Source organism: Colias croceus, chromosome 14 (assembly GCF_905220415.1).
Source record: "Colias croceus chromosome 14, ilColCroc2.1".
Taxonomy (NCBI): domain Eukaryota; kingdom Metazoa; phylum Arthropoda; class Insecta; order Lepidoptera; family Pieridae; genus Colias; species Colias croceus.
In genome coordinates, this window is record NC_059550.1 from 6,319,849 (window position 1) to 6,334,771 (window position 14,923).

Below are 14,923 nucleotides of genomic sequence, written 5' to 3' on the forward strand. Positions count from 1 at the left end.
CGACGTTTTCTTTAGATAGAGAGAAACAAATATATGTAAATTGTATACGCTCGATACAAGTACTCTATAGGTTAATTGCTCTTAGGTCAAAACTATAATTTTGTATGGAGTGTCCGGGGTGTGGTAACGTCACAGAATACATAATAGTAGCTAAACGTAACGTCATGAAATCTATATCCAGTGGACAATGAAGAGGCCTCTAACGATAGGTAGGTAATCTACCTTTCTGTCTAGTCGTGATTACTAGAACTGAGAGAACAGATGAACATCCGTACCCTTATACGTACTGCTTTTGCTTCGCCGTAGTTGAGTAATAATAATTATCCTTAAAACTCGCTAGTTATACCTAATATTTAACATAACATTTATTTTTTCGCGTCTGGAATGCTGGTAAGACAAGCTATATAAAGGAGAATAGAGTTTTCTTCAAATCAATTATTTTTATCAGTATCAAACTATCCCTTAGATGGCGTTGGCGTGGAGTATCAACCAATGAATAAGGAATCACATGGAAGTGACATACCTACAAAAAAAGTGTGGCCGGCGCCATATTGCTTGTAACAAAACATGGCGGTGTTTAGTGCCGAGAATATATCGATAAACATTATTATGTTTATCGATATAAAAATAATATTAATATATTTTTTTTGAAGTTATACTTCTTTTGGCGCGTAACTTGTAACGCGTGTACATAAACACACACTCTTTTTTATTTATTTTAACTTTATTGTACAAAACATAGAAGTAAAATTACAAATGGAAAAAATGACAATGCCAATTAATAAAATTAAGTATGACGATGGCTGCTCGTGACGGTAACACCTATACAGGGTTACTTGTAAAACACCAGCAACCTCGCCGGACAAGATAGCTAACCCTGTATAATTTGATAAATCCAGTTCAATTTTGACTTCGATATAAGGATTACGGTAGACTTACAATTTGGTAATTTCAGTTTTGAGGAATGTAATATAATGAAACAACATAATATATACTAATATAGGTATATAATAGTATTTTATTACGATGAACAACACAATATACAGTAATTGTATTTATTTATTTATAAATAATAGACAAAAAAAACAATAATATATAATAATAGAGAAAATTATAGAGCTAAACTATTTTGTGTAGCCTGGAATGCACTCAGATACACTCTGTTCATTTTTGAGTTCGGGATTTGAGGCTCAACTGGTACCTGGAAATGAAATGTCACAGTTTACATTAACTAGCATTGTTCACTTTACATTTAAACTAAAATGCAATACATTTTAATTAAAAGGGCAATGCTGATGGTTTGAAATTAATATCAACATTAGGGCTTACAATAGCGGAACTTGAATTTATATTTTTGGTTTTATGGCATTGAAATGCTTTATAAATATAAATTTATAAAGAATAGAAAAATAACTTAAAACACCCCATGTATTTAAAGTAAATTGCACTTTCCCTCAGTCAATAACATTTCAACAACCAAATATCACCCAAGTTTGTACTCAAAAAATCATATAAAACCATCTCAGTTTGTTCACAGGCCTCCTTCAAAATAGGAGAAACGTTAGATTATAAATGACAGCCCTAAATCTAAATAAAAAGACCAAAAGTAAATTGGAAGACATCACGTGTCTACAGATAAAAACCTCACCCTGTGTGAATGCAGCGGCAGACATACTGGTATAGCATCATCGTGCAGACTAATCACATCCATTGTTCTATTGAAAGCACTTTCGGGGAAATGTAGGGAACATACTATGATATTATATCCTTTACATTTGGCTTGATATTTTCATTTTCAATTGCTTCTAACCATTCTCCTTTTCTATTTTCACTTCTTGGTAACCTTCAAAAAATGAATTTTTAGGTTATTATAATTTTAGTCCTGACCTGACTTATTTATAAATACATTTTTAAAGTACCTACTATAAAAGCGATTAATCTTACTTAAGTTAAAATTCATATTAGGTAAATTTAAGTGTTTTATTTTTCCTTCTGCTGCTCTTGGCAAAATTAATTTGTTATTTTGGAAGTGTATTCACCAAAGCAACTATTCTTAAGATTAATGACACAGCCTTGGGAGACGCACGTCTTCATCGAACATTTTGCTGATGTCGATATTATAAGTCATCACTAGCACCCAAATTCATTAGGGGTTTCTTTAGATAACTGCCGCACGTATTATAGGTTTTTTGTGGGGGGAGGAGGGGGGGGGAGGAGGGGGGGACCCTCCCACCAAAAGGGGAAAGTTAGGAAACCAATAGTTTCGGAGAAAAATCAATTTTCCTATTCTAACCTCAAAATGTATGGAATTGGTGTAAAATCATTTTAACTAAGCATTAGACGATAGTAACAAAAATTTTACGATACCTACATAAATAAAATGCAAACAAGTTGTGAAAACCTACGTAGTTTTTTTATTTGAGTGGGAATCGCCCTAAAGTCGCTTTTGGCACTCGCCGGCCGCTGCCGCGGCACGCTCGCTTCGCTCGCTCGGCTCGTGCGGCATTTCAAGAGTTAACCTAACACGCTCGTCGCTTCGCTCCTCGCTACCTATTTGGATATTAAAAATAAAAGTTTAATAGTTTTTTAACCTACGTAGATTTTTTTAAGCTATTGCATAGCTACTATCGCGGGCCTTGAGCGCGGGGACCGAATCCAGAAATTCCGTAACGAAAAACCTCACGCTCCCCACTCCGACGGGCACGGAGGTGTGGCTTGAAGGCATGCTATGCAATAGCTTTGCCGCGGCAGTCCCCGAGTGCCACAAGTCTTTTTTGTTTGAGTGGGAATCGCCCTAAAGTCGCTTCTGGCACTCGCCGGCCGCTGCCGCGGCACGCTCGCTTCGCTCGCTCGGCTCGTGCGGCAGTTCAAGAGTTAACCTAACACGCTCGTCGCTTCGCTCCTCGCTACCTATTTGTATATTAAAAATAAAAGTTTAATAGTTTTTTAACCTACCTACGTAGATTTTTTTTTGTTTGAGTAGGAATCGCCCTAAAGTCGCTTTTGGCACTTGCCGGCCGCAGCGTAAAGTCACAGTACAGTGAAATGGAACATGGAACGTCTTGGTCCGCTTTTTTTGCACAACAAAACGGATAAATGCACTTTTTTCGCACAAAAAATTATTAACTTTAAAAATTAATAACTAAAAAACTACAAGTTTCCTAACGATAATATTTTGGAATTACAATCTTACATTACCTAGCTAACTAAAAATATAAATATTTCCAACAAATTCGTGCGGCAGTTAACTAAAGCCAACCCATTCATTATTTTACTAGAACGAAAATATACAAAATAAAGCTATATTTGGTAACAATTTTACACTGAACATAGTCTGTGAATACTCCTCAATTCAATATACATGAAAATAAGTAAATCAGCAAAGTAATAACTAATATTTCAGTCAAAACGTATACATACCGGTGCAAAGACAAACTTTTCTAGTTTTCATTCTTTCCGGAGCCACATCCCACAATACTGCGCTTTGGTATTATGCCACTATTTGTCCTTGACCACTCTATATGTTTTAGACACAAATGTTTGTCACAATCACAAAAATATTCAATATTTTTCAATGTTTACTACGGAGCAATGACAGAGCATGTACATCATAATAACGAGAACATAAAATGGCGCCCGGCCACAGTAGGTATTTGAGCTAACTTCAAATGTCAAACGGTATAGAATTAGCACTGACTGACGTATAGTCATATATTTTCACTTAGCAGAATATTCATTAGTTAGAAAGAGACAGTATTCGTTTTATTATTTCGGTATCGAAATGCATGATATTTGTATAATCAGTTGTTTGTATAGAACATTATGCCCTGTCCATAGGATTCCTTAGTCATTGGTATCAACACAGAACAGTAATACTGTTCTGTGAGTATCAAAGACACGGCTTGCAATCTTGCAATCCCGCCATAATTTTAAAATTCTTCCCCATTAATATAATAATAATTCTACATAATATGATTATTTTGTTAGACATTATTTTAGATAATATTATTTTAGATATTCTGTATTAATTCAGTATGGCAGCACCGATAGAGATAGTGTTGAGTTTTTATCTGTTGTTGACATCAATTTTGTGTAATCTGTGGTCAAACGATTTGCTTGTCATCATTGCCTAAAGTGATTTGGATTTTTTTGAAAATACAATAGTTGTAATTTGTAAAAGTGCATAAAACTTCGTTTATTTTACTGAAAAATTATAAATAAATAATCATGAGTTCTATAGGAACAGGAGTAAGTACAGATTATCATTGTTAAATGCGTATTTACAGTGATTTCAAAACAGGATTTCCATTCATCTGATACTTCAAAACTTACAAAAACGACTGTATTTGTAAAGTAAAACATTATCATACTCAAGATCTTGTTACATTTACTGTGAATTATTCTTATAATATACAGTTTGTTACAGAAAGAGGTTATTTTTTTCAAAAGTTGCTCATTCATGTCTTTGTAATTTCAGTATGATCTGTCTGCTTCACAATTTTCGCCGGACGGTCGAGTTTTTCAAGTAGAGTATGCTGCGAAAGCCGTAGAAAATTCGGGAACAGTTATTGGATTACGCGGAAAAGATGGTGTGGTATTTGCTGTTGAAAAGTTGGTAACATCAAAGTTGTACGAACCTGGCGCGAATAAGAGAATCTTTCATATTGATGAACATGTTGGCATGGTGAGTATTTATAGATGACGTATAATCACACTAAGTAATAATAAAATACTTGAAAATAGTGTTGTTTTAGCAAACAATGTATTGTTTAATCATACAGCGTAAGAATTTTCCTTTCTATTCTTACCATCATTTAATCATAATAATTATTAATTTCCAGGCAGTATCTGGCCTGATCTCTGATGCTAGACAAATAGTAGAGACAGCTCGTTCCGAGGCTTCAAACTACAGATCACAGTATGGCATCCCAGTCCCATTGAAATACTTGAATGAGCGTGTGTCCATGTACATGCATGCATACACACTGTACAGTGCGGTGAGACCTTATGGGTGCGCTGCTATTTTGGGAACTTGGTCTGAACATGACGGACCTCAGATGTACATGCTAGAACCTAGTGGTGTATCGTTTGTAAGTATTATTTGTAAAAAACCAAAGAAATGCTTTATTCTTATGTTTGTCGAGGTGCACAGATGCTAGACATCGCCACATGGTTGACGTTTCATGTACCCGGACTAAGCAGTTTGGTGCGGATCGTCATTCTTTATTCGAACCGCTAGGGACTGGAACATGCTTCCTGAATCTGTGTTCCCCGATGAGTGCAATATGGTGGTCTTCAAGAGGAGAGTAAACAGGTACATTCTAGGGAAGCTCGCTCCATCTGAGGCCACATCTCAGCTTACCTTCAGGTGAGATTGTGGCCAAGTGCTACCCTATCGCAGCATAAAATAAAAAATTCTTACTAGATATTATATTTAAAGTCAATTTATGGCAATTATTGTTGTTTTATATGAGATAAGCTTGCCCATGCTTTGCTGGGAATTAAAAATAAATTGAAAATACATATTTACAAATATAAATAAGGCTTTAAATAGTAAAATAATATTTTAAATTTTTATTAGCATAAAGATTTATACAGTTGACAAGAATTATTATTGACAATAATAATTCTTGTCTGCAAGTTTGCATTGCTATAATTTTTGCTCTGCAGTTTTCAGATGGTTTCTGAGTAATGGATTTTTCATTCATTGTCACAATATTAATCTAGGATATGCTCTTGTAAACTATAATAACTAATAATGGTGATAATAATCAGCCAAAAGCTTAAGCCTATGTTCGTGTTTTAAGTGTTTCCTTTATAAATTTCAGTCATACTATGGATGTGCAGTGGGCAAGGCGAAACAAGCAGCAAAAACTGAAATTGAGAAGCTCAAACTTGCTGATATTCCAGTTAAGGATCTAGTGAAGGAGGCTGCGAGAATGTAAGATACATTGCTATAGATTGGTTTTTAAATTACTGAGAATAAAATATGGGTAAATGTGAAAAAAAATTACCAATAACAGAGTATACCATGTATTGTTTGGTTACATTTTTGTAACTGAGTACTCGGCAATGCAATTCAGATTACATCTATGGATAGCATATGAAACAGAATGTTTTTTTAGTGGTAGTGACCCTCCTTTTTAACTGCCATCAGAAAAAGAGGAAGTTCATGTGGAGGAACTTAATCTGTTAGAATCATTTTTGTATGACTATGTACATATTATGTAGTCCAATGATAAAATATTTTTTGGAAATCAGTCAAACAGTTTTGTCCATCCCACAAACAATAACAAATTATGTCTTAAGGAGATGTATTTCAACGCGCCGTTTGCGAGAGTCGCTCCTCGCGTCGGCTTGTCAAGAAAACACTGGGCAACGTTAAATTCGAGATATAATATGTATTTAATAATTACATGGCTTCAGTTGAAAACCAAAATTTAGCACGTTTTCTGCAGTACATCAAAATACATATCCTTTTATAAAAATTATTTGCAAAATCAGAAATTTAATTATTAAATAATTCGTTTTCGATTTTTATTTTAGCCTATTTTTATGATTTTATATGATTGAGCAAAATACACATGGTTGTTGCACACTTTTTAGGCAATATCTTGAAGTGTATTGATTATTTTTTCTAAAAGCGTCATATAATTGAAAATAGATGAAAAATTTGATCTTGCAAACCAATTTTACGCCGCTTCGCTGACGGGACTCCCCTTAATTAGCAGTAGTAGATGTATGTATTATTAGTGTGAGGCAGGAATAAGCTGATATACGCATATCCTACTAAAATAATTATAAGTGCAAATGTTTGTAAGGATGGATGGATGTTTGTTACTCTTTCAAGCCAAATACTACTGAACCGATTACAATGTATTTTGGTATGTAGGTAGCTGAAGACCTAGAATAAGACATAGGCTACTTTTGTCCTGGAAATCCCACAGGAACGAGAACGCGGGTTTTTCTTTGAAAAAGTCGACAAAGCCGCGTGCGGAAATCCAGTGTTATTAATCAATTTTAAGAAATAGTAAAAAAATTAATTATGAACCCATTGAAATAAAAATTTCAAGATTTGTAAAAGCGACATCTCTAGCACATACATACAAACTAGGTATCACTTTTAAACTTTAACCTTAAAAAGCCCTTCCAATTTTTATTTTAAATCGATTTTTCAACCACCTCCCGTCTTTTTCAGTATCTACCTCGTGCACGATGAGCTGAAAGACAAACAATTCGAGTTGGAACTTTCATGGGTGTCGAAAGATACGAAGGGTCGTCACCAGATGGTGCCCAAGGAAGTTGCTTCAGATGCTGAGAACCAAGCGAAGCAAGCGCTCGCAGATATTGAAGACTCTGATGATGGTGAAATGTGAATGAAGTAGATAATAAATTTTTATGTATTATTTTTTTGTTTTTTTTTCCTACTTAGTAACGAACACACTATCGATTCACCTATATGTCTGTTTGTTACAAACTACTTTTGACCCACTTTAAACTGACAGATTTAATTCAAATTTGTACACTTATAATTATTATAATATCGTTTTTTTTAGTCTTGAAAGCTATTTTATTTTATGAATTATAATATGCAAATGACATACATGGAAATATAGGTACGTTAAAATTCCAAGTATATTTTTTACAGTGATTAGGTTATATTTTATTCATAACATAAAAATACATAATGACGCCTTATTAGCTTTTGTAATATGAAATGCATAGAACGTAATCGCATTCTTGCCATGCACAAGGGTGACCATAAAACTTTATTTTAATCCATGATCAAATATACAATATAAATTTTTCTACAACACAAGAAATACTTACTAAATGCAGATTGGAACTTGTATTGAATCATCTAATATAGAAGCAAACATAAACACTCGTTTGTTTACAACATTTTAAGATTGACATAAAACATGTCCCATGATCTACTGAATTTTGGTCAACATACAACCTAGGTAAAGGCATTTAAAAAAAAAGTGACCTTATTCCCAACACTTACTCTGTTAATCATGTAGATAATCATTACAAATTGTGTTATTATGGATAAAAAGCTATTCTATAAATCGTACTAGTTCACATTACAACTTAAGCTTTGCGTCACCACATAAGGCATCATACATAAAAAAATAATACTGACGTATTGTATTCTTATTTAGTTAAAACATTCTGTGAACTGAAATGTCGAAACTGGATCAACTTCCTAAAGATTTCATAGAAACATTCTCTCGACACGTTAAATATGTGAAGTTTATTGGTATTGATATTTTTAATGAATCTCGATCTCGCTTTTTAAAAAGATTTGGGAGGCTAATTTTATTTTACATTATGCTCGTATCGACAGTTCTCGGTCAATATTTGTATATATTTTTGGCAAATACTAAAGGTGCAAGCGTTTTGGATATTATAAATGCAATACCTGGGACTTTGATGGCATCTCAAGGTAGGATTCATCTAAGCGTAAGGCTACGCTTCTCGCGAAAACGTACTTTATAAAAACTAGACCGTAGGTACAATATTGTTTTATATCTTGATTTTATCAAATCAATAATCTTACAGATATTGTTAAAATGAGCATAATAGCAGCGAAACGAAATGGCATACGAGAAATTATTTTGGAGATAGCTGAACTGTGGCCAACAGACAACGACGATGAGAAATTTAAAATTCTTAACATCTGGACCTCTCGTTTAAGGATTTTCCAACGATGTAAAGATAAAATAGCTGAATTATTCATTATCTATATAATTTATTGAATCTTCCTTTAGTTTGTTCTAGATTTGTAAAATATATGTTTAAGCTATTGCATAGCTACTATCGCGGGCCTTGAGCGCGGGGACCGAATCGAGAAATTCCGTAACGAAAAAACCTCACGCTCCCCACTCCGACGGGCGGAGGTTTTTTTTTTTTTTTTTTTTTTGTATGGTGTTTCTCAATGTTAGCCAGAAGGGCTACTACATTTTAACGCGGACGCGGGGGTGAACTGAAGGTTCACCCTGGTAGCGACATGCACAAGGGCGTCCCCCCTTGACGGGGACCACGAACCTCGGCTTGAGCTGTCGCTTGAGTGGAGGAGGCCAGAAGGGCCCTAATCGGACGGGACGGGCGGAGGTGTGTGGCTTGAAGGCATAGCATGCAATAGCTTTAACGCGGCAGTCCCCGAGTGCCACACGTCGTTTTTTTTCTAGATATTTATCTAGTTATATGTACGGTTTTATTGCAGTTTTCTACATATGTGGCTATATAGCATTATCATTTTATCTAATGGTACCGCTATTTGAGACTATATACTCCTACGCAGTGGAAGAGGAAATCATCTACCGTTTTCCATTGGATAGTTATTTCTTTTTCTTTTTGCCATCCTATTACGCGTATACTATTGCATATGTTTACATATCTTTTGTGTGTAAGTATTTATTTCTGCTAACATCAAATGAATTTAATTTTCTATACTATGAATTAAGCATAGAGTTCACCCCGAGTTCTATCCTCAACTAAAGCATATGAAAATAATATTGTATCAAGAACATATTTATTTTTATGTTGTTAATAGTATACTTTATTCCTGTACATGTGTGTATACAGGACGTAGATACAGTATATTTAGTATTTACCTATCTACGTCCTAAAAACAATATAATATGTGTAGTTTCAGTCGTCCCTACATACTTTACTTAGCTTGCCCCTAGATGGCGTTGAAGGAAATAGTAAAAGTAGTAGTAGTACGTAAGTAACATAAGAAATATTTTAAGTTTTAACACTGGTTTTATCGTTGTAGGTGGAAGTGTACATATATGTATTTACATAGCGAGCGATTTTATTCTTACATCGCTTACATTTGATGTAAGTGGACTGTTAGCTGTACTGCAGAAGGATCTAGAAAATTTAAAGCCCCTTGATGGTGCGCTATCGGATGATTGTTCTGATATTAAAGTCATTGTAAAGAGCCACCAAAAGTTACTTAGGTTTGTCATTTTAAGTCGTTTTAAATATTTCTAAAAGTATATGGTATCTGCATTTCATTCAGAATCAAACTAAGGAATCAATTAATGTTCTTGAAATACCGTATAGTTAAATCAGAATCGAAATTTTTGTATTCGACATTTTTTTAAATTTATCCTTTGTAGTGGGAAACGACAAATACGGGTAGGTATACCTATATTGTCATGCCTATATTGTTCAGTCAAAAGGCCTATCATATTAAATATTGCGATGAATCAGTTTTATATTTTTTTCAGAGTTGTTGAGAATATTAATAACATTTTTGGACCGTTATTATTCGCACAGGTTACTTTTTCGTCGATTATTATTTGCTGTTTTGGATTTCTTACTATAGTTGGTATTCCCTTATTTATAATATAATATTTTTTATGATATAAATCATAGATGATTAAGAGTTATTCCTACTTTTAGGTTGGAAAAGACATGATTAAAAGTCTGCTTGCAACATTTGGCATTATACTGGCTATGTTTAACTTTTGTTGGTCGGGACAATTGTTATCTGATGCTGTAAGAATTGCTTTGTTTTATTGAAATTCTTTTCTAAATACTTATTACATATTAAAATTAAATAACTTAAATTTTACAGAGTTCTGATATAGCTGAAGCTGCATACAACAGTGTATGGTACAAGAGAAGCAATAAATTTCGGAAATTTATTCAGATTATCATAGCAAGGTTCGTGTTTTATACTTTAATAGTGCAATATTCTTCATAGTTTCATTTATAAATTAAACTTCCCCTCTTTTAATACAGAGCTCAAGAACCATGTATGTTATCAGCTTTGGGTTTCTCTAATGTGACCCTAGCAACGCTATCGAAGGTAAATCTATACTATTAATATAAAGAGGAAAGGTTTGAAATTATGTATATGTGTTACAGTCAAAACCCTGAACCAGTCAATAACGTTATTGACCGGTAAAATCAGTTAATAAGGATATTGACTAAGGGCGTCGGTTATTATCCTTATTAACTGATTTTATCTGATTAAACCAGTTAATAACGTTATTGACTAAGGGCATCGGTCAATATCCTTATTAACTGATTTTAAGTCGAGACATCTAGTCAATATAGGTTTTAACCGACGTGCCCAGTCAAAACTCATGAAAAGTTAAGGACGTTAGTGAAATTATACTAGAAAATCATATAAAAAGGTTCATAAAACTTATTAAAGTGCAATATTTAAGAGTTTTATGTTTTATTAATTAATTTGGGGTATTGTTTGTAAATTGCAACCGCGCGAGAATACGTGCCCCAAAATATTTTTGAAGATGGCAATTGTGTTTAAATAACAACTACTTAGGTTTCCGCCCGCAGCTTCGCCCGTGCAGTCAAAGAAAAACCGCATAGTTCCCGTTCCCGTGGTATTTCCGGGATTGCGTTAGTTTCTGATTTGATGGAGTGACCTGCAGGTGTACTTCGAAGACTGCTACTGGATCTAATAGACGAGTAGAGCTAGGAATGCCGAGTTTGGGCTCGTTTTGTTAGTTATGTCACGACCTTACCTCCGGACTTGATGGAGTGACCTGCAGGTGTACTTCGAAGACTGCTACTGGAACTATTATACGAGTAGAGCTAGGTGTGCCGAGTTTGGGCTCGTTTTGTTAGTTATGTCGAGACCTTACCTCCGGACTTGATGGAATGACCTGCAGGTGTACTTCGAAGACTGCTACTGGAACTATTATACGAGTAGAGCTAGGTGTGCCGAGTTTGGGCTCGTTTTGTTAGTTATGTTGAGACCTTACCTCCGGACTTGATGAAGTGACCTGCATGTGTACTTTGAAGACTGCTACTAGAACTAATAGACGAGTAGAGCTAGGTGTGCCGAGTTTGGGCTTGTTTTGATAGTTACGTTGAGACCTTACCTCCTGACTTGATGGAGTGACCTGCAGGTGTACTTCGAAGACTGCTACTGGAACTAACAGACGAGCAGAGCTAGATTTACCGAGTTTGGGCACGTTTTGTTAGTTATGTTGAGACCTTAACTCCGGACTTGATGGAGTGACCTGCAGGTGTACTTCGAAGACTGCTACTGGAACTATTATACGAGTAAAGCTAGGTGTGCCGAGTTTGGGCTCGTTACACCTAGCTCTCCTCGTATAATAGTTCCAGTAGCAGTCTTCGAAGTACACCTGCAGGTCATTCCATCAAGTCCGGAGGTAAGGTCTCGACATAACTAACAAAACGAGCCCAAACTCGGCACACCTAGCTCTACTAGTCTATTAGTTCCAGTAGCAGTCTTCGAAGTACACCTGCAGGTCACTCCATCTAGTCCGGAGGTAAGGTCTCAACATAACTAACAAAACGAGCCCAAACTCGGCACACCTAGCTCTACTCGTATAATCATTCCAGTAGCAGTCTTCGAAGTACACCTGCAGGTCACTCCATCAAGTCCGGAGGTAAGGTCGTGACATAACTAACAAAACGAGCCCAAACTCGGCATTCCTAGCTCTACTCGTCTATTAGATCCAGTAGCAGTCTTCGAAGTACAACTGCAGGTCACTCCATCAAATCAGAAACTAACGCAATCCCGGAAATCCCACGGGAACGGGAACTATGCGGTTTTTCTTTGACTGCACGGGCGAAGCTGCGGGCGGAAACCTAGTTGTTATTTAAACACAATTGCCATCTTCAAAAATATTTTGGGGCACGTATTCTCGCGCGGTTGCAGTTTACAAACAATACCCCGAATTAATTAATAAAACATAAAACTCTTAAATATTGCACTTTAAAAAGTTTTATGAACCTTTTTAAATGATTTTCTAGTATAATTTCACTAACGTCCTTAACTTTTTATGAGTTTTGACTGGGCACGTCGGTTAAAACCTATATTGACTAGATGTCTCGACTTAAAATCAGTTAATAAGGATATTGACCGATGCCCTTAGTCAATAACGTTATTAACTGGTTTGATCAGATAAAATCAGTTAATAAGGATATTAACCGACGCCCTTAGTCAATATCCTTATTAACTGATTTTACCGGTCAATAACGTTATTGACTGGTTCAGGGTTTTGACTGTAACATATGTATCTATGTATGGTTTTCACGCATAAACTACTGGACCGATTTTGATGAAATTTGGCACAGACAATCTTCAGACCCTGAGAAAGAACATAGGCTACCTTTTATTGCGAAATATGTACCACAAGCGAAGCCGGGGGGGACCGCTAGTTGCAAATAAGTTTGTCTATATTATAAATGTTTGAGATTAAAGTATACACTATACAGTAGTACATATCTAATTTAATAAATACTTTAAAATGAAACAAGAATACTCTTTTATCTTTTCGCATATACTTAATTGCTTGAAACTATATGAATATTTTTTTTCAGATCTTGAGCACCTCCTGGTCATATCTCTCGCTGTTGAATCAGATGTACAAGGATACTGATATTTCGGAAAATTAATACATTTCAGATATTAAGTACACTTTAATAATAATCACCCGTAGTGTTCGTTTATCGTCATAAAGAAATGCTTGTAGTACCTATGTAAGTTTGAAAACATTGTCAGCTTGTCATTCTTCACTTTTGAGGAATAAATAAAAAATAAAACAACCAAGATAGTTTGTAATAATTACTTTGTATTGTCAATTTATGTGTAATATTTCACAATTTTTGCAAATATCCTAGAATAATAGGTACAAACCGTTACAATGATGACTCGCATATTTATAAAATGTATCTACAATATAATCTCATTTGTTTTGAACTTACATATTTAAATATTTACAAAATATTAGATCTCATAAAATTGTATACAATGTAAAGTAGATTACATACAATTATATAAATACATAAAAAATAATTAACTACTGTATTTACAATTGATTAGGTCCGTTTCATTACGCCGTGATACTTTCATTCTTGCTGTGGGGTTACTCTTGGATATAACTGAAAAGAAACAAATTTTGGTCATTAGCACTCAGTAGAAATGCGTTATTCTATTTTTACTGTTTACGGTAAGTACTTTTTTATTCATGAATTCAATTCTATTTTGTATTATTAAGGGGCCGATTTTTCAATCCTTGGTTAAAATTTATTCGTTGAATGATGTACTAAAACTACCATTTCAAAAATGTATACTAGTTACATTTGATAGTTTACAGGTGACGTTTTAATCTTGTCGTGTAATAATTTACTGGACGGATAAGTTTTAACCAAGGATTGAAAATTCAGCCCTTAATAAAATAATATCTCATAGCTAAACTAGCTTAACCCATTGAGCCCCGAGCGGCCCGATCCGACCACGACACAATAGATTTTCTATTGTGTCTGTGATTCCGGGGGCTGAGCCAAATCAGCCATTTCGTTAAGAGCCTAGTGCCCGATTTCACCAATAACCCCTAAACAGTCTGTAAGTAAGGGTTCCTTAGTTCAAATCACTACCAAACCTAACGATTTAGGTGGCACTTATCTGTCGATGAAAGCAAATTTTACGTTAGGTATCCCCTAAATTGACTTAAGTGACACTTAAATTTTACGGGTTGTTGGTGAAAACGGGCATTAATCCCCCCCCCCCCCGCACTCACCCCGAGCAAGTTGCGCGGCACGTAGCCCTCGGCGGCGTCGCTGCGGCACCACCACCACTCGCGCTCGCTGTCGTCGCCCTTGCGCACCACCTGCAGCCGCGCGCCCGACTCGAACGACAGCTCGTCGTTGCGCGCCGCCGTGTACGAGAACACGGCGTACACTATGCCGCCGTTCATTATGCCCAGCTTCTCTTGGACGCCTGCAATTTGGAAAAAAAAAACATAAGTTTTTATAGTTTGTAGATATAATGAAACTAAATTTCAAAATTTGAGACAAACGCGAGAACAGTGGAACGAATTTGCGATTAAACGAAATGGAAAAAACTCTATGGGAGTATAGTGTACGCAATTGAAGACGCGAGCGATTAACCAATTCTTTTTTC

At 35.3% G+C, this 14,923-nt stretch overlaps 3 protein-coding genes and 1 long non-coding RNA gene across 10 annotated transcripts in view; 2 read left to right on the forward strand and 2 right to left on the reverse strand.

The window, feature by feature from the left end:
• Window positions 1-1,041: 1,041 nt before the first annotated feature.
• On the reverse strand, window positions 1,042-3,462 carry LOC123697379. Of its 2 annotated transcripts, none has more exons than XR_006752233.1 (3): window positions 3,421-3,462; window positions 1,649-1,843; window positions 1,042-1,201 (listed from the first exon to the last, which is right to left on the reverse strand). It is a non-coding gene; the product is annotated as an uncharacterized LOC123697379 (long non-coding RNA). The 2 variants fall into 2 exon arrangements; XR_006752232.1 differs by lacking the exon at window positions 3,421-3,462 and adding an exon at window positions 1,945-2,143.
• A 627-nt stretch (window positions 3,463-4,089) lies between these two features.
• On the forward strand, window positions 4,090-7,406 carry LOC123697380 (proteasome subunit alpha type-3). The gene is made up of 5 exons (XM_045643870.1): window positions 4,090-4,248; window positions 4,478-4,684; window positions 4,842-5,090; window positions 5,829-5,941; window positions 7,199-7,406. Exons 1-5 carry the CDS (start codon window positions 4,228-4,230, stop codon window positions 7,374-7,376), a joined length of 768 nt encoding a protein of 255 aa, XP_045499826.1. The 5' UTR covers window positions 4,090-4,227; the 3' UTR covers window positions 7,377-7,406.
• Window positions 7,407-8,187: 781 nt separating this feature from the next.
• LOC123697579 (putative odorant receptor 85d) lies at window positions 8,188-13,416 on the forward strand. The gene is given in 8 exon segments (XM_045644121.1): window positions 8,188-8,449; window positions 8,566-8,715; window positions 9,785-9,971; window positions 10,245-10,341; window positions 10,393-10,515; window positions 10,595-10,683; window positions 10,762-10,828; window positions 13,342-13,416. Coding segments are annotated over 8 exon segments (1,050 nt in total).
• Window positions 13,417-13,572: 156 nt separating this feature from the next.
• Window positions 13,573-14,923, reverse strand: part of LOC123697382 (apoptosis-stimulating of p53 protein 2) — a 205,491-nt gene continuing 204,140 nt past the window's right edge. For all 6 annotated transcript variants that reach the window (XM_045643877.1, XM_045643878.1, XM_045643875.1 and 3 more), the window contains 2 exons: window positions 14,541-14,740; window positions 13,573-13,902 (listed from right to left, as the gene is read on the reverse strand). In XM_045643877.1, the coding sequence (XP_045499833.1) occupies window positions 13,870-13,902; window positions 14,541-14,740 (233 nt within the window). In that variant the 3' untranslated portion in view covers window positions 13,573-13,869. The remainder of the gene's footprint in view (window positions 13,903-14,540; window positions 14,741-14,923) is intronic.